The sequence below is a fragment of the Lathamus discolor genome, chromosome 7 (genome assembly GCF_037157495.1).
Source record: "Lathamus discolor isolate bLatDis1 chromosome 7, bLatDis1.hap1, whole genome shotgun sequence".
Taxonomy (NCBI): domain Eukaryota; kingdom Metazoa; phylum Chordata; class Aves; order Psittaciformes; family Psittacidae; genus Lathamus; species Lathamus discolor.
In genome coordinates this window covers 15,882,053-15,901,579 of record NC_088890.1, presented here as the reverse complement: position 1 = coordinate 15,901,579, position 19,527 = coordinate 15,882,053, and the positions used below count along the sequence as shown (strand labels likewise).

Below are 19,527 nucleotides of genomic sequence, written 5' to 3'. Positions count from 1 at the left end.
CAGGAGGGAGCCCAGGAAGGTTGGGCTGGGAGAACACACAGGTTCTCCTGCTGGTGAACGGGTGGATCCTGAGGGCTCTCAGCGGGATGCTGGCAGGCAAAGAAAACCTCTGCTGCTGCGCTCGTGTTAGGAAATGGATGCTGTAGCAGCCAAAATGGTGCAGGGATGAGCTCGGGGAAAAGCTTTATTGAAATTACTCAAAAGTTATCACCAGGGGCTGGGGTGGGAGCCCCAGGTTTACAGCAGCAGCCAGGCTTCTGCAGTGAGTATGATTATAATGAGCTTTGCAAGAGAAGTAAGGGATGAGAGTGAACGTTACTGGAAAGGGCAAGCATTAGTAGAGCATAAATACAGAACACTTTATATTCCTGTTTTTCTGGCTGTTTGTTGTTTGAATCCGTGTTTGTTACTCACCTACCAAAGCATCATAGGTACTACCATATACATTAACGCTTGACACAGGAAGTCTGTCTGTATTGAAGAGAGCACCTTTAGCATGTACCCAACATCCTCCTCATGCTGCACCGGTGTGATGGGATCCAAGGGACTGGGTCCAGCAGCTCACGAGTGTGTCCTGGGCTCAGCCGAGGGGCTCCTGGGCACTGGGATGCTGGGGGGAGCTGTGGGCTGGGACACGGTGCAGTGTGACCGTGGTCGGGCTTGTGCAGCACCGGCCTCAGACTGGCAGCGAATGCAGCTTCCAGGTCATCCCAATGCTCCTGTGTTACCGGAACTCATACCAGTGGTGCCGCGCTGTAACTGGGAGGCTGTTCTCATCAGCAGGAAGGTGTACAGAGGCAGCGAGAGAGAACAAATACCAAACCAGGTTAGTGCATGACAAGGGGGGCCGAGCCCCTGCAGACACCTGCTGCTGTTCAGGTTCAGTGGCTGGGTGGTTTATTACACTGTCCTCCCATGACATAGTGATAAGCCATTTTTTTGTGGCCAAAACTTAGAAAATAATTGGCAAATGTCGTGGTTTAAGCCCAGCTGTAACCCAGAACCACGCAGCCGCTCTCTCACTTCCCACCTTCCTCACCCTGCTCCCGGAGGGATGGGGAGGAGAATCCAAAGAATGTAACTCCCACGGGTTGAGATAAGAACAGCCCAGTAACTAAGGTATGACACAAATCACTGCTGCTACCACCAATGATAATAAGGGAAATAACAAGGGGAGAGAATACAGCCGCTCACCACCTGCCGACCGATACCCAGCCCGACCGAGCAGCGATCTAACCCTTCCAGGTAACTGCCCCCAGTTCTACATCCTGGCCATGACGTGCTGTGGTATGGAATACCTCTTTGGTCAGTTTGGGTCAGGTGTCCTGTCTCTGCTTCCTCCCAGCTTCCCTCCTCCCTGGCAGAGCATGAGACTCACAAAGTCCTTGGTCAGAGTAAACATTACTGAGCAGCAACTGAAACCATCGGTGTTATCAGCGCTGTTCCCAGGCTGGAAGTCAAAACCACAGCACTGCACCAGCTGCTAAGAAGGAGAAAAATGACTGCTCCTGCTGAAGCCAGGACAGCAAACCAGTAAACCGTGAGAACAAAGGGTGTACTTCTTAATTTTCTATTAAAATGGGGAGTTTCAGCCAAGGCCCGTATTGGCTGGTTAATTCTGCTCAGTTTCATGGCACGGTGCAGCAGCGCTGCCTGACACTTGTAAGGTTGTGTCTTCTGTGAAGTTTTATATACAGATAGATATATATATATATAAAATCTCATAACGAATTTTAGGGGCTTTGGGGAAGGGATGGCTATTTATTTCTCTGTTGTAAAAGCTGACATATTTTCTATTAAAGCTCTTTAAACATGGTGAGTGGGTTAGAACCGCACTTGGTGCATTTAATTACTTGAGCTGAAAATAACCGTGCCTTGTAAATTATTGGGTCCAAGTGCTGTGTTTTATTGGTTTCACTCAGTATTCACATAATCGGTTTTTGTCATCACTGTTTTTTTTAATTCAAAACCAAACCCCAAACGAACAACTAGCCAAACCTCAGGGGGAGATGGACCCAGGCACGTGCCCATGGATGGACTGCGCACCCCAGACTGCAGCAGGGAGGACAAGGACACCCAGGAACAGCATCAGGCAAGTGTTCCACACAGACCGAGCTGTCTAATCCTGCTGGGAATGACACTTTTAGTTTGGGACTATGTGGGAGAAAAGACCTGGAGGTGTTTTATCAGGGACTGTAGCGACAGGACAAGGGGTGATGGGTTTAAACTTACACAGGGGAAGTTCAGGTTAGATTTAAGGAAGAAGTTCTTTACTGTGAGGGTGGCGAGGCACTGGCACAGGTTCCCCAAAGAAGCAGTGAATGCTCCATCCCTGGCAGTGTTCAAGGCCAGGCTGGGCAGAGCCTTGGGCAACCTGGTCTAGTGTGAGGTGTCCCTGCCCATGGCAGGGGGTTGGAACTGGATATCTTAAGGTCCTTTCCAACCAAACCATTCTGTGTGTTTAGTTTTTCCCGTTTGCCTGAAGTTTTAGCAGTGTTTTGAAATTGTTTTATATGAAATGTTGTATTTCAAATTTACCAAAACTTGACAAATTAATTAGAGGCAGTTAACTGGGATAATGCAGAACACCAGAATGTGAATCTCAGCCCAGGCACTGGCCTCTTGAAGGCTCCCTCTAAACTCATACATGTGTTAAAGGGTATCAGAGTAGTCTCAGAAAACCACAGACTGATTTGGGTTGAAGGGACCTTAAAGCTCATCCAGTTCCAACCCCCTGCCACGGGCAGGGACACCTCACAACTTGACTGGGTTGCTCCTTGAACACTGCCAGGGATGGGGCAGCCACAGCTTCTCTGGGCACCCTGTGCCAGCGCCTCAGCACCCTCACAGGGAAATCTGCTTTATATCCAGGATTTGGAGCAGGAAATACTAGTTTTTAATTTAAAAAACCCACCTAAACAACATAAAAGAAGAATTCCAGCTTATCTCTAAAGCTACCTCTGGAATTTCCATGCAGGGTGAGGTTTAGGTTTGACTTAGGGCAAACCCGAGGCATTCGTAACTGCAGCCACAGCCGGTGCAATCCCAGCCCTGTTTCTCTTCCATCTTTAATGCACACAGCCCATCTGGTCATCTCAGTGCCAAGAAACCTTGCCAGAGAGATACTTAAGCAAGCTGATATATTAGACCTGTATTTCTTATGAAGTCTTTATTGTATCTTTCAATCCAGCCCCCAGATTCCACCCCATCCACCAGTTCAGGCTGCCAGCATCTTGCGCTGATCTACAGTATCTCATGGTAGAGTCTTGGGTCTGATTTCAGGTGTTTTATCAGAGAAAGACAGGAAAGAGTATAGCAACAGATTAGACTTTTATTGAATTTTCAACCCAAACTCCCAAACGCTCACTCTCAACCAAACAGCTGTAATATTATAAATGAACCTTTATTAAAGACACTTCAATGCCATTTGTTAGACACTTCAATATCTTACATGTTTGTCAATGTACAACATTGTACCAAATTTTTCTAATAAATAAATAACTTTGTACACAAAAGTAATACTTCCTCTTTCACATTGCCTCTTAGAAGCAGCAAATTCACATATTTAGTGGAAGTCAGAAAATTAGGCAGTTAACTTGATTCAGAAACATTACTTTCCAATGTTAATGTGGCAAATATGCTTGGTATCCGCAATGGTGATGACATTTCCACCAGCAAAATGAGCTCAGTAAATCATTCCCATCTTTCCCAATCATTCCCAATGTTTGCACCTTGCAAGTGGGCTCCGCAGCGCAGTCTGCCCTCTGGTAAAGGGGAAATGATGCTGGGTTTGTAATTCCCAAACATCCATTTCCTTCGCTTTGAATCAACTTGGCACTCACCATCATCAGCCACCTGCCCCAAAGTGCAAACGTGTCAATAGTCAGGAACTGATACAGACAGGTACCTGGCTGAGTTATGCCTCGCTTCCTCAAGGTCAGGTTCAGCTGGTCCACACTGAAACCACCACCACAGGCAGAGCCCAAAGTGATGGAACTGAACAGCAAATGAAATGTGTCTGCCCCTACTTACGATGCTTGTTTTGAGCTTCACTGAACTAGCAGAGGTGGATTTCCACCACTTGGCTTCAGCGGAACTGGTGTCCGAGTTGCTCCTAAGGGAAAAAATAGTAACAACCCCCCCTAATAAACCTTCCCCCAAAGTAGTCATCACCAGAGTTAGCAACCTTATGTTAGCAGAACTCAAATTACAAATAACTGGGAGTCCTCCATCCACAGGTACCAACAGAGAGCAGCCTTTCTATAAGTCCGAAGCGTCATCGTGAAGTCAGAAGTGACAAAGATCTGTGTGACCAATGCGGGTAGTTCTTTTCCCCCCCCTATTCATGGACATACTTAAAAGACCACATAAAAATACTTGGGACATTGCCATTTAACAGAGCCCTTTCAACCATAACTATACAGTTTCCCTTCTAAACGAGTGTGTTTCTGAGCAGCCCAGGGCTGCTACACAAGGCAGCCTAATTCATTTGAAGCGGATATTTTCATATAGAGAGTCTGGCTGCGGGTTGGGTTAATGGTGTTCAATGAGAAAATGTAATATTGTGTTGCAGGAAAGAGAAGTATCAGATGAATTAAGGGTACAGCTGTCAGCTCAGGAGTGTGAGTTTAGCTTTGTTGTCACAACAGCTCTATGGTTTCAAACCCCCTCCAGAACAGATGGATTTCTTTTGGGTGTGAAAATGCATTTACTGGCACAGGCTCTTCCTTCCAAACAGGGCCAAGCTCCATCATTCCATGCACCTTCCAGAGGCAAAGCTGTGTCCAGCTGGGAAGGGAAGTGGCTGTGTTAGTTCTGGAGGTGCCCAGTGTGGTAGGGGCAGATAATGCCTCTGCTGCGAGGTGCTTTGAGCAGTGCAGTGGCTGTGACAGCCCCACATTTACTCCGTGAGTTACTGCTTTTGTACTGGTGCTCTCCAGTCACAAATGCCTTTGCCTGGTTGTTCTGGGGCTCTGTGCTGTTGGTGGATTATTTAGTGCCTCTTGTGTGGTCTGCTCAAACGTCACAGTTCAAACACTTAATTTCTATGCTGTTTGGAAAACAAAAATGGAATTTAAACTCTTCCACCACCAGGCCTGCATCAGGTTGCTATGTAATTCCTCACCACACATTTTTTTTTCCCTAGAAACTTCATTTGAAACAGTTGAAAATCTCCATTCTAAATGTAAGTGCAATAAGTTTCAGAGGGGAAGGAAATTGTGCTAAGTTAACCCAATTGATAACGCGATTTAAAGGAGCTTCCATTGAAAAGAGGGCAATCCCTTTGGAACAGTTCTGCTTACGCATTTAAGGCACCAGAATTATTTTCTCTCACAAAGTTTTAACAGCAACCTGATACTGAAAACAATATTGCCAAAATGGTAAATTTTCACTCAGTTTTCCATGCACTAAAGATTAAAATAGCCTCTGTAAAAGATATATATATTTTTTTATATATATATATTTATATATGAAAACTCTTATGTACAACTGTATCAAATACTTTTCTCTTTACACAATAATCCCTTGCATTTATGTGCTTCATATGCAAGTCAACTTTTGAACACTTCATACTTCTCAGGGAAGTTTTAAACTATGTACAGACAGATGACGCTCGAACAGGAGTTTGTTCCCCATACAAGCTTGTTTCTCATACCTCAGGTGTTTGTTTGCCTCTGACAGGTCATCAGTTCAAGATTTGAGGTAGAAGTAAGTAGCCTCTATACTCTGTGCAAAAGAAATATTAAAAAAAGGGAAAAATAATAAACTAGTGTGTGTGTGTTAATCTGTGTCCTCAGTCCAGCGCTCTATGGGGTGGCTTCAGCTCAGGATGGGAGTTGCAGGGCTCGGGTGCGTCGCCGTTGGACAGGAGGGCCTGGTTCACTCCTGCTTCGCTCTGCCAATCCAGTAGTGTTGGGGGGATCTCCGGAAGCACGTTCAATTGCTTTAGTGACCCTCCTGCTGGTGAAGCCCTCACCAAGTTAAGGTTGTTGAGCTCTGAAGGCTTTGCTGCTGCTTGTGAAGAGCCTGTGAACCAAGCCGGGGAAGCAGTGTGGTTAGCTGGTGCTTGGCCTCCAGCACGCCCCATAAACCAGCCCTGCCACTGTCATTCCCAAAGAAGCGGTGAATGCTCCATCCCTGGCAGTGTTCAAGGCCAGGCTGGACGGAGCCTTGGGTGGCATGGTTGAGTGTGAGGTGTCCCTGCCCATGGCAGGGGGTTGGAACTGGATGATCTTGAGGTCCTTTCCAACCCAAACCATTCTATGATTTATGCCCTTGAGCCAGCAAAAATGCTGATGGGAGAAAACAGGGCTCTGCTAAAACCCAGATGGGATTACATTGCATGAGGGGTGAAAGAGACATCCCCAAGGGATCACATACCCTGTTTGTCTGCAAGCAGAGGGCTGGTGGTGCTCACAGGTCTTATTCTATCATGGTTGCTGGGGTAGAGGGTCCCGTCTGTGTCCATCCTCTTGCCACTGGCAATCCCGTTGCATGGCTGAGGATGAAGAAGGCTGGTGCCTGCACCCTGCTTCCTACTGCGCTCCTTGCTGCTCAGTGCGTTTGGGCAGGTGCTCTCCAGAGTCTTAAGGCTCTCAGAGTAGTACTTGGCCTCCTTGGGGTAAATGTGGACGTTGGTGCTGTCTGTGCTGCCACTGCAGTCCGTGCACACAACCGGCAGCCCATAGCCTGGAAGAGAGGGCAGCAACACACACATTAAGTAGCTGGAAGCTGTCAGCTCTGAGGCGCAGCTTGCAGAAGGGAAGGAAAGGCAGCTCTGTTTAGGCAGTGGGGGAATCTCTCTTACTAATACAGACCTTTCTCTGGTTTATACAGGGCTAGAAGTACCTGCGCCTATCAGAACTCCAGCTTTAACTAAAGGTAGTTCCAATTAATAGATTTGGTTGGTTGGGTTTTATTTTACTCCAAAAAAAAAAATTTGTGACTTTCTTTGAAGTTTTGGGTTTATGTTTTTATTCCCTTTATGTATTTATCTCCTTTTCCAGACTTTCTAGTCAGGGTAGAAACAGGAAGTGGAACTTCCCTGTACCTGCTTTAAGACACAGAGTTACCTTTCTTAGTTCTGTGCTGCTGCTTTACAGGGATCACTGTCAACTCATGCAGTTGTCCTAAGATACGTTATTGCTGTCAGTGGCATTAGCAGATGAACAGAGCTCAAAGCAGGAAGGAGTTTCTAACTGTTGAAAGTTAATTTCCTCAGTGCACTCCACAATTTTCCATTATTAAACTTTACAGTTTCTCCTGGAGAGAAAATGTGCTTCACTGGCTGCTTCCCTCTGGTTCTTACAATACAGCATGAGAACAGAAAACACAGCCACAAATAGAACAGTGCAAGTGTAACACCCAAGAAACTGGCAAAGAGCAGAGGCAGGTGTAGTGCCCAAAATAACCTGTAAGTTTTGCAAATGAAAAGCCAAAGCTGAGCTCTGGAGCTGACAGACCCTTTAGAGAGCATGGAACATTTTAACACCTTCAGCTTGACACTGCTCTCGCATTTTAGGAATAGCTCAACTCAAAATACCGATCAGCCAGCTGCAAGGAACGGCAACTGTGAGCTTCAGTCTGCCTCTTTCTGACAGTTCCTCCAATTCAAGCTACCCAAGCTCCATACGGGATCAAAGAGAGCAGGAGAAAGTAAATTCACTGCGCTCACACCTGAGAACCATTCTGAGCCTTTTTCTCTGAAGAGAACAATCTCTTGTCTTAACGCTGTCTGACTTGGAAGGCTTTCTGATCTGTACAAACACCAAATACCTTTCCAGATTAATGGGGTTTGTACCTGTCTTATCTGGAACAAGCATTCCATCAGCCATGTCTTCAGTTTTCCAAGTGTCTTTATTATAGCCGATACACAGCTTTGGCTGTCTGCAACCTACAGCAGGAGCCTCAACATCTGGACACCTTCCAGCATCGGTCTGACACATACCTGTAACAAACGAACCGTCTGGCTAAAGATTACAACCATCTGCTCAGTTAAATGACTCTGTTAAGTCTTATTTCTACTGTAAAAGCTGCGAATTGGGGGAAAAGCAGCACTAGAGATAATAGATAATTTTAAGCTAACGTTTAACAGAACTAATGCTGTACAAGCTGAGGAGAATCTTTGTTCAGAACACTGAGCTGCTCCTTCCCGACGCGCTGCCTTTAACTGCTGTAAAACCCCAACATTTAATTTCTAAGCCTGAAGGCAGGGCCAGGCAATGCTAATGTATTTTCTAGTAGAGCTTAACTAGGAGCAACTCTGGTGCCAAAAAGCTAATCCAAAATCAGCAAAAAAACAAGTCCTTAGGGCCTGAGCGAGCAGTTTCTGAAGCTGTCTGCTTGTAGGGACACTGTTATTACCGGGAGAGCCCAGCTTTGTGCAGTGAGAGATACATCCTCGCTCTGCATAAATGCAGTAGCTGGAGAATTACGTTCTGCAGATCTCTCAGATAACCCCCGACAAGCACAGAAGTACTTTGTACTGTGATTTCTACCTCCTCCCATCAAGTTCGGATGGTACAGGAGGAACAATGGAAGCGGTTCTCACCATTGCTGTCGATGTGCCCGTTGGGCTGTTGGTTATCAGCTCTGATGACCACTTCCTGCCGGTCAGAAAGAGTCCCTTGTGAAGACAAGTAGCTTGGCACGTCAGGAGGCACAATAGTCTCATCTAGAGCAATGGGAGCACAGAAATATCAGTTCCCACTAAGAGAGAAAGGCTTCTGTTTTCAAGGCATGTAAAATCACATTTTAAAGAGGGATTTGGGACCAGATCTGTAACTGGCATTCTCTGTAGATGCAATGGAAACCAAACTGCCTAAAATACTCCATTCCCCTCAGAAGCCCCACTCCTGGTTTTTCAAAGCTTAATAGTGCTGATAAAGCCATTCTGAGTGTTTGGCATGGCCAGTACAAGGTAGGTGGAGGTGGAACTGTCTCTTCAGAACAAGTAAATCCTTCCTTCTTACCTTGAAATTCAGAGTACCTTGTGCAACTCAAGCCCTCTGTTTCCCAAAGTAATGGGTAAAAGACTTGTGGAGAACACTTTGATTCACTTAAGCAGGCAAGTAAGGCTGAGCCCCTTGGCTATCCTTGCTTTCTCCATTTTACATTAGGGATTTTCAGTTTCCCAAGTGAAACTCAATGATGCCAGGCATGAAGCTCTAGATTTTCAGGAATTAAGGTTCCTCCATGCTTCTGTTCAGAGGCTGCCTCCCACTGAGGGCAGGAGAGTTTATTCTCACTGCAACACCTATGTCAGCACCAAATTATCCCCTCTGAATTATCAGGAGGAAGCAATAAAATGAGAGGAATACCTCTCATCAGCAGGGCTACAACAGCTCCTCCAGGCAGCATGGAAAAAGGGATTCCAGCTTCAAAGTCTTCAAGTTTTGAATACAAAGTCTTTGAAAATAGAGAGTCCCAAGAAGACAGGCAGGTTCCCAGCATCATGGACATAATCCAGACTGTCTCAAGAGTTATCATTTATGGTCATGGAAAAACCAATGTAGCAAAGCAATGGCTGAAACCACTGCCAAGTGGAACAGATCTTTCTGAAGAGCAAGCCAAGGGCAGAAACACAGCTCTGAACATGCTTCCACAGCAAGCGAAAGCTGGTTCCAGCTTCCTGAGCCAACAGAACCACCAAGATAAGCCAGCTGCTTTCCCAGTGTGATTGCACAGCTACCTGATCCAGTGGTAAGCCAGACAGCACAAAAGGTCAGAGGAAGCCGTAACAGGAAACTAGAGGTACCTGTGTTGGTGACACTGTATTCTTCACTCTTCTTCCTGGTTTGGTAGATGATGCAGACCCAGACCAGAGATGTCAGCACGATGCTGCACACCACAGCAATGGTGATGATCCCTACAGTGGTGCGGTCCTTCCTACAGCCCAGAGACTGTAGGATGCTCACATGGCTGTGAGCACGCTCGGTCCCCAGTGTGTTGGACATCTCACAGGTATACTTCCCAGCATCTTCCAAGACAACATTCCTCACAATCAGCAGCTGGTTGCCAGAGGTGAAGTGATGCCTTTCTGTCACAACCAAGGGCTGGTCACCTTTCAGCCAGGTGATGCGGGGAGGAGGGCTCCCTGTGGCTTTGCACTGAAGAGCCACAGTCTCACCTACAGACACCACATGGTCTTCCAGTGGATGAATCAAAGATGGTGTCTCTGCAGGAGAATAAACACAGGCATTAATTCACGGGCACAGTGTAACGACAGGTTTCTTTTAGCAGTACTGAACCTAACTGATGTTCCTGCAGACAAATACAAAGCAACACACGTGCAGCGACGTGCCCAGGAGCATGGCAGCTGTAAACCACGGCAATTCTAACAATCACCACCAAGGCCTTCCCATCAGCAGTTGGGGTTAGGTATTTTTCATTAGTTAACTACAACATAAAAGAACAAAACAAGGCCAAACTTAAACAGGGGAAGTTCAGGTTGGATATAAGGAAGAAGTTCTTTACTGTGAGGCTGGTGGGGCACTGGAACAGGTTACCCATCCTTGGTAGTGTTCAAGGCCAGGCTGGACAGAGCCTTGGGCAACACGGTCTAGTTAGGCATCCCTGCCCATGGCAGGGGGTTGGAACTGGATGATCATAAGGTCCTTTCCAACCCAAACCATTCCATGACTCAATGCAGAGCACTGCCTCTTTATCCCTTTGCTATATCTGCAACTGCTGAAGAGGATGAACATCAATCCCTTCCAGTTCCCACTTCCACACCGGCTGGTCTGGAGCACTAACTGACCCAGTACAGTGAGGGTGGCGTTGGCAAGCACAGAGCCTGCAGAGTTCTGTGCCGTGCAGCTGTAGACACCCATGTCTTCTATCTTCACATCCGTGATGAAGAAGACGTCGTCGTCAGGCATGACGTGCATGCGGCGCTCGCGGGCCGCGGGGAAGTCCGTGCCCCCGTCCTTCTGCCAGGCGATCTGCGGCGTGGGGTGTCCTTCGGCCGCGCACTCCAGCCGGGCCGTGGTCCCCGTGCGGCTCGTGATGTCATGGGGAGTTTTGATAAATGAGGGCAGCACTGATGGAGACAAACAGGACAAAGGGATGAGCAATTCCATGGGGAAAACACCAGCTTCTGGGCAACAGTTTTCCTTCTTGGCCATGGTAATTACCAATAGGCAAGAGCTGGTTTTACAGGACAGATCTAAACTGCTGGGGACTGCAGCACATACCTGTCTGCAGTGCCCAAGACCACCACCATCACCCCCCTCAGGGTCATTAGAGCGGAGATCAAAGCTAATTTTCCTCTGCCATTAACCTGGAAAGAAACCCCCTCATCTCTCCTACAAAGAACTTTCAATCACTACAGCCCCTCTTCTTTGTACCCTTTTGTATTTTCATTTTGCCATTTCATGAGGCAAAGACTCTACCAGAACAACCAAAGAGAAGCAGCTAGAGCCATTAAGAATGTGTTGAAGTGCTTGGCTGGATGGCAGCCATCATAAGCGCAGCATCTGCTCCTCACATGGCACTTCTCAGCATCCACTGAGATGCAAGCAGCTGTGTGAAGGGGTTAAGAGCTCCTCACCATTAGGAATGGACCCTCGGGAGTCCAAAAGTGGGTGTGAGAGAATTGTACCAGCTCAGGCTGAGGAAAGCAATGAGAAAGCAGCTTCCTACTCACCATTAACAGTGAGTCGGGCCTTGTTGGAGTAGGTAGAGCCAAAGTGGTTGGTGATGATACACTGGTAACGCCCCTCGTGGGCAAAGGTGACGTGGCGGAGGTGCAGGATGGTGGTGTACTCCATCACCTCGCCATCCTTTGCCCGCACGTGGGCAAAGTTCTCGATCTCAGCGTTGTACAGCATCTCGTTGTCTTTCTTCCATGCAAACTTCATGGGGGAGCTGCTACTGCTGGCGGCCGAGCAAGTGAATCGGATGTCCTTCCCAAGGACAGCCACTGTTGTCTCAGGCTGGATGATGATCTGTGGCTTGGGAAAGTCATCTGAAAGAAAAGAGCATAATTAGGGGCACAGTTTAGTGGTGGACTTGGCAGTGCTGGGTTAATGGTTGGATTCAATGATCTTAAAGGTGTCTTCCAACCCAAACGACTCTGTGATTCCAATCAGCACACACTGTCAAAGCAGAAGCAGCTGTATTTGCCTGTCACCCATCTGGGGTGGAAAGCTTTGCACACTCTGTCTCTGCCCTGAAGACTGTTGGTTTTAGCAAGGTTCCAAGCAGATTCATTTATTAGATTTCTACAAATGGTGTAATTTAATATTTGACTAAAGCTTAATTAAGCAGCCAGGCCTCTGGAAGCAGGAGTACTAGTGCCTGGAGGACTTGGCAGGCGCTGGAGAAGCAAAGCTGTCTCGCTTTGTGATGCTGCTGTGGCGATGGAGCCTTCACAATCTCTTCTTCCAGACGAACACCACAAGCCTCCCAGACTCGCTCAGATAGAGGCCACCTAAGCAGAGCCCTGCCACTCTGGGATCAAGAGGGATATGGGACAACACCTGGAACAAAGCTTCTGCTCCATGTTCAATGCCAGTCATGCATTCCACTTGGTTAAACAGTGTTTTCAAAGGCTCAGTTTCCCTTCATCAAACAGCCATGTGCAGCTCCACCCAGGATCCACACTGGTTGGCTCCACAGCACAGGGTATAGCTCAAACCTGGCCTTTATACTCCCCAAAAGTTGGATGCACGAGCAGCAGCACTGTGGCCTCCTCTGATCACTTACATTTCTTTATGAGAGAGGTAGCAGAGGTTTGTGTGTGCTGGGTATTAAGTAAAACTGCTTTGCAACCACAGCTCAGGTGCAGAGCCAGCTGCAGTGTTTGGGTGGGAGAACAGCAGTAGGTGCTGGTTAGAATTAAAGCCAACCATAGGAGAAAAGGTTATAATGTCAGCTGTTAGGTTCATGTTAATGTTTTACTGGTCCAAAAAGGAGCCACAATGGAGAGATTCTCCTCCACTTTTTCTAACCCTTTGTTATTTCCAACCAGGAGAAAATATGAGCATGGAACACAAAGCCACAGAAGCAGCTCAGAACACTGCAGAGTGCAAAAGTTACAGCTGCAGTCCTGGTAGTATCACACCAAGGGAAATCTCTGTGCAGCCCCATCTGGAACTGGAACAAGCATTAGTCCCTTTTGACTGAATACTCCGGGAGCGCTGTAAGGAATACCCTGATGCAAGCAATGGGCTGTGTGGTTTTGGTGGGAAATAAATTGTAGCCAATGACAAATTTCTAAAGTGCAGGCTTGGGCTTGCTTTGATCCCAGGGAATAACAAACCAAAAAGAATCCCTCTCGGAATAACACACCAGTAGGCAAAGAAAATGCTTCCCAAGTGAGTCCTACCCCGGTACAACCTCAGAACACAGAGGCAGCACTTACCACACACAAAACTTTCTGGCAGGATGGCAAAAATGCTCTTGCTTTTCAGTGACTCGGGGTGGGCGCAGGTGGCCACCACAAAGGATTGCAGCTCCTTCTCCACTAACCACTGGGGCAACCATTTCAACTGGCAATCGCAGAGGAAGCTGTCGCTGTTTATGTGGCTGCAGGGGAACAGAACCAACAGAAGCCTGCTGTGAGCCCGAGAGCTCACAGCCCTTTCGTGTTACACACGTTCCTCCCTCCCCTCCCAGCATGGGTGCAAGGAAGAAAAGGACCGGAGGGCTGTCCTCGAGGCACTAATGAAGTTAAATGCACACCACATTTAAACAGCATTTCATCTCTGCACGGAGCATCCCATTCCTGCTCTCCACTGACGCTCCCTAGTGCCTTATATTTATTAACCAATTTCCAGAGTGATCCCCAGGAAGAGATGACCAATGCCGGCCCTGGCTGAAGCGAGAGAAACTAAGGCAGGTCATCTACAAAGGAAACATGCAGCAGAGGCACAAGTCAACAGTACTGCTCCCACTTCTCATATCTGATTACCACTCATGCTCCTTCTCCACCTCTGTGGTTTGAGCGTATTTGGTGAGGACTGAATTCAGGACTTGGTTACTGAACAGTCATACTGAACACAGCAGGATATTAAGAGCACAGTAGAATCCCAGCACTGCATTATTAAGAAGATCCAAGTACCCAATTTGTCTACCTGATAACCTCAGGAAATCCTGTAGTCTGAAACTAGCCAGGGAAAGGAAAGAAATGGACTGGAGACGGAGGGAATGAGGGAGCACAGGGATCTGATTCTACAAAGTTGTTCACTTTGCTCTTCTACAAAGGTGTACAGCCCCTAATACACGTGATGGCATAAACACTGCTCATAGCTGGGAGAGCTCAGAGAGACCCTTGGTATTTAAGACACCAGTACAATGCATTCTGCGTGCATATGCCAGTATCTGACACCCTCTCCATGGTATAAAGGTTCCTTCACACTCTGTGAGATCCCACAAGCTCTTCTCTAATAAGATTATTCACCTCAATTTTGCTTCAAGAGCCACTGCAAAAGATAAGGTGGTTAAACAAACATTGGACATGCAATGTTTGTCTTATTCATTCCCGAGCCACTGGTATTAAATGTCACTGCTAACAGCAACCATCAGATTCCCATTTCCAACATTGGGAAGAAGAATCTGAACCTGCCCAAATACCAAATCAGTGATTTCTTGTTCCACAGCCACTGCACTACTCCAGAGTGTAGCAATGCACTGACAGTGGATTAAATATTTATGGAGAAGAAGCTAATAGGAAACCAGGCATGACAGGAAAGAGTGTCTGATAACAGTGCAGAGCCCCGGCCTGGAGCATAAGCAGCAGCTCTGATAACACATCCGTATTTTTACACCAGCAGGCTGGATGACAAGTGCATTCAGTTCAAATGGTGCTTATCACTGAAGTGTCAGTGCTGTCTGTGAACCCTAAACACAGGTACAGCAAAGGAGCAGAGGGGCCACTGGGAATTATATCAGTGGCAGTGTGAGAAGGAGAGATGGCCAACAGGACCAGGGCTGGACTTCCTGAGCGGAGATGAATAACTGCACAGATGCAAACATGCTGTAAGAACCTTTTCAGTGATCTTATTTCACTCACTACTAAATGCAAGATGTTCCTGTAACATCTATCTACTCATGTGTAAAAATACCATGCAAAGTGGTTAACTGCCCATTGGAAACAACGTGCTACCTCTGACGTCCAGGGCAAGAAGGATCCCTGCACGTTAATGGTGTGCACAGTGCAGTCACTTACAGCTGCCGCAGGCTCTTCATCTTGGCAAAGGCATCTGCTTGAATGGAGCGGATGGCATTATCCCCGAGGTTCCTGCACAACACAACCAAAGGCAATGTAAACAAAAGGGGTGCTACGCCTATAGCAAAGGCTCTCCAGATTTAAGCAATGACTCCAGCACCAAGTAATTTAGCAGCTCTCTTAAGGCCATATGCACTTGCAGCTCACAGAAATGGTTTTCCACAAAACACTTCAATATTGAGTATTGCTGAACAATAGACAACCAACAAAAATGATGGGAATGAATCACTAAGTCATTCCATACCCCATTTCTCACTACACTTCCTCAGTCTCAGCTACCTCCATCATCCATAGCTCGGAAATTCCTCAGGCCCCTCGATAACCAAAGATAGTCAGGAATGTCGTATCCCAGGCTAGACCTTCAGCAAACATAAAGAAAGCAAATACTTGCACTAAACAGCATCTGAGAAGTTATTTGAAAGTGACATTTCTGCTGTGTCTGAAAACCACTGCAATGTTTCCCAAAGAAGGTGTTCTTAAAGGCTTCCCTCACAACCACTGCTGACTGAAAACTCACTTGTCTTCTGAAAAGGGACAGTGTCAGATTTAGGGCTCAAGTGCAGGACAGACAAGCATTGCTTGCAGAGGAAATCTCAGTAGAGTATTAAAGTAAAGGAACCTTTATCTGGGAATGTATCCCCCAAGCCAGGCAGCCCTAACCCTTCAGTATGCTCTCAATGGTCATCACATTTCATACCATCAACAGCCAATAAAACATCTAGAGCAGTATCACATATACTTTGACTTGGCTTCATTCAGAAAGGAGATTATCCCTGAATTACTGCTGGAGTCATCAGCCTTGGGACACAGGAAAGAAATGACATCCCGGTAGCCAAAATGTACTTCTTGCAAATCACTGTAACGCAGTTGTGCTGAATGGGAGCGTTCGGTGCCTGCGCCATAAGCAGTCATGTGCAAGATGTGTCACTGCCAGAGAGCCTAGGGTCAGGAGGAAGCTGGGGCAAGGGCGGAGAAGAGGGCTACATCTGCAATTGAGTATTTTCACTGCTAACAGCCTACAGTGCGCAAGTCAGGGGGATATTTACCCAGGAACAAATCACAAAATTAAGAGCACGCAGATTTGCCATATGTTCTGTAACTTTGTTCCTGGCACAAAAAAAGGCCAAAGTTGAGGCGGACTTATAATGAGAAGGAAGCAGGTGGCCCCCACAAATGGACTGGCTTCTCAGTTTACAAAGACACTATTAAATTGCTAGCAGATCTCTCAAGCAGCTCCTTTTGGCAGACCCCCCTTTCCCAAGCTCTGCGGCACGGTGGGTTACTCACAGGTGCTCCAGGGCCTCCAACCCTGAGAACGCTTTCTTGGCCACGGACTTGATCTTGTTTCCAAACAGAGTTCTGCAGTTTCCAAACATCCAGTGCCAGATAAACAGAAAGAAAATGGGGGGGCAGAAAAAAAGAAGGGACACAATTAGTGGGGCTTTATCTGATATAGGCGCTCAGTGTAAGTCCTGGGAAATCTGAACTGTGTGGGGATTAAGAGGGCTGAAGTACACTCGCTTTCCCGCTCCTGAAATTAAACCCTTTTATCTGTATTTGAATTTAATAGTGATGACAGCACAAAAGGGAATGTGCCATATCATGTAAAAAGGCAGGTTTGCTCCAGTGCGTGGAAACCAGCTTGCTGAGTAACAGAAGGTCCCCTCTATTCTTCGGAGGCTGGCTGCGGACAGGATTAAGTGCAATGACAGTTTAACAAGATTTTGGTCTCTCCCTGCAACACTTTTCATTTCTGACTTCTTCCCAGATAGTAAAAGAGTGGTAATTTATTCACTGCTGCTTGGCCTGAACGGACATCACACACCAGGGCTGAGGGCTGGCTCCTGCCTGCATGTTTACACAGCAGCTCACTGAAGTGACTGCTGACTTCCTTCCCTGGCTTATTATAAATACAATACCAGAGTAATAGAATCATAGAATGGCTTGGGTCGGAAAGGACCTTAAGATAATCAAGATCCAGCCCCCTGCCATGGGCAGGGACACCTCACACTAAACCATGCCACCCAAGGCTCTGTGCAGCCTGGCCTTGAACACTGCCAGCGATGGAGCATTTACCACTTCTTTGGGCAACCTGGTCCAGTCCTTCACCACCCTCACAGTAAAGAACCTCTCCCTTGTATCTGACCTGATAATACAATATATACAATGATATATACACTAATACAATAAATAAGAGCCAAGTGGAGCAAAAGGAAGAAGACAAAAGTTACTGTACAGAGCTGCGGAACGTGCTTGCTTGCATCTGTGACCAGGGAGCATTCCTCTGAATCAGCACAGTGCTATGTAGCAGCACGAGGGGGCTTATCAGCAGGCAAGAGCCAGCTGGAACCATCGCAGGCCAGCTGCTATCTGCAGAGTAACAGCTCTCTATAAATATTGACCAGTGGTGATCGGCCGAGGGCAGGGCCCATGCGAAATGGACAGGGTCCTCACCTGCTTTAATAAAACATCAACCAGTGTCATTAATCAGGACATGCTTTTTCTCTAAGGTTTAGCTTTCAGTTGCATCTTTTATCATCCACGTGGTGTCCAGTGCAAGTCACTGCTAACACCTCAGGTTAAAACCTCCACATCTGGTGCCGCATTTGAGTTTTCCTTCAAAACTCTTCCTTCAATATAGAGTACAACCTACACCCGCAACCCTAAAAGGCTCTAAAACTATGATGATCCCTCCGCTTGCTACTGGCTGGGATACAAGATGAAGCATGTGCAGCCGCTACATGAGCAAATACATTTGCAGGAGCTTGTTGGGGCTTTCCACAAAGCACCCTTCCAATAACAGGGTAATTTGGTGTCTCAACACTGGCACCCAAAAAGCCCAAATTCTCTGTGGATGAAGCAGTGGATGCCACAATGGGTAGAAAGGAAAACTAGGGCTTACCACACCATAGGACAGTGAGGACTGAGACTGTTTCACAGTCTGTCCTTGCAGCCTGGTGCCTCTGGAGGGAATCTGGGTGCCTGCCACTGGGCATCACTATGACCCTGAGTAGGTCCTCACAAAACCAATCACACTGATGGTGGTATCATCAGATGAGCCATCACTCTAATGCTTGAGTAGACGGAAAACTCCCAGCTCCACACAAAAGGTCTGTAGTCCCAGAATCACTAATCTTGTACATCTAGAGCTAAAGACTTTTGGCTTCAGCCAAAGCCATGTCCCAGCCTCTATATTGAGACACACTTGAAGCTCTTTCCTATAGGCAGAATCCTGTTTACTGCATCAGAGTGTGTGGCTTTTTGGTTGGGATGAAATACCCTAAGCACCAAAAGGATGTGTGCAATCATGTGTGTACCATCATTTGCTAAAAAGGATGTTGTATTAATGAAGGCTTTGAAATATCCATTAAAATGATTAATATAGTAAATAATTTACTATATGCAAATGCTGGGTAGTGCCTGCATCCATACACACTAATTTCTGGAGCCATATTCCTAAATGAGGGCGTTATGCTGAGCTTGGGTTTGGTAACTGGGGATTTCTATTTCTTGTTTATGGCGGATTCCCGAGTTTGAAAATCAGAGATACTGATTATATCTGTCCATTTATCCATGCAGAGACAAGCAGGATGTCTGGGGATGTGACTGCACAATGTATACACCACTTGTATACAAGGTGCATACCGTCTGATGGCTCTATACACGAGAAATACATAAGACACTGTTAACAAAGCCATGCCCCAGCAAACTCATTAAAATCATGACACCTTTCAAATTTCAGCTAACCACTTCTCCCACTCTGGAATGGTTTGAACCCAGCGGCCCCCTTCAAAGGGCTGTGGCAGGCTGGAATGCAAAGGCAGTGGTATGCAGCTCCACAATTAGCCTGCTGCAGCGCAGGAACGCTCCTCTGCTGTGGGCAGAGCTGGGCACAAGCCTGCTCTCCCGGTGACTGCATAAGTGTAATTACACGCTAGGCACGCAGCAGTTCATTAGAAAGCAGCATTTTCTCCTCCAGCCAGTTTTGCACCTGCAGGAAGAGCTCAGGCACTGAGTGAGCCATCAACAAACCGGCTGCATTTAGCAGCTTGCAGCATTAGGGAACCTGTCCTTCCCTGGCGATTCCACTGCTGCTTTTTCTGCTTCGGTGCCTCCTGACTCCCTCTTTTTTGAAGCAACATTTTAATTTAGCTGCGCTCTCCATCCCAGGGAGCTTCATATATAATGCAGGGAAGGCTGAAGTGACTGGCCTCCCCACCTCTCAGTTTAACACCTTCATTTCAGCCAACAGCCCTCTGCACTAAATCCTTTCAGAGGCTAATCTGTGCCACATC

The 19,527-nt window shown here is 46.9% G+C and overlaps 1 protein-coding gene across 1 annotated transcript in view; it reads right to left on the bottom strand.

Moving 5' to 3' along the window:
• Window positions 1-3,382: 3,382 nt before the first annotated feature.
• The window catches only part of LRIG1 (leucine rich repeats and immunoglobulin like domains 1), a 91,001-nt gene continuing 74,856 nt past the window's right edge, over window positions 3,383-19,527 (bottom strand). The window contains 10 exon segments of the mRNA XM_065687807.1: window positions 3,383-6,027; window positions 6,382-6,690; window positions 7,802-7,948; window positions 8,552-8,674; window positions 9,758-10,177; window positions 10,760-11,041; window positions 11,648-11,968; window positions 13,367-13,530; window positions 15,173-15,244; window positions 16,520-16,591. Of these exon segments, the coding sequence (XP_065543879.1) occupies window positions 5,795-6,027; window positions 6,382-6,690; window positions 7,802-7,948; window positions 8,552-8,674; window positions 9,758-10,177; window positions 10,760-11,041; window positions 11,648-11,968; window positions 13,367-13,530; window positions 15,173-15,244; window positions 16,520-16,591 (2,143 nt within the window). The 3' untranslated portion in view covers window positions 3,383-5,794.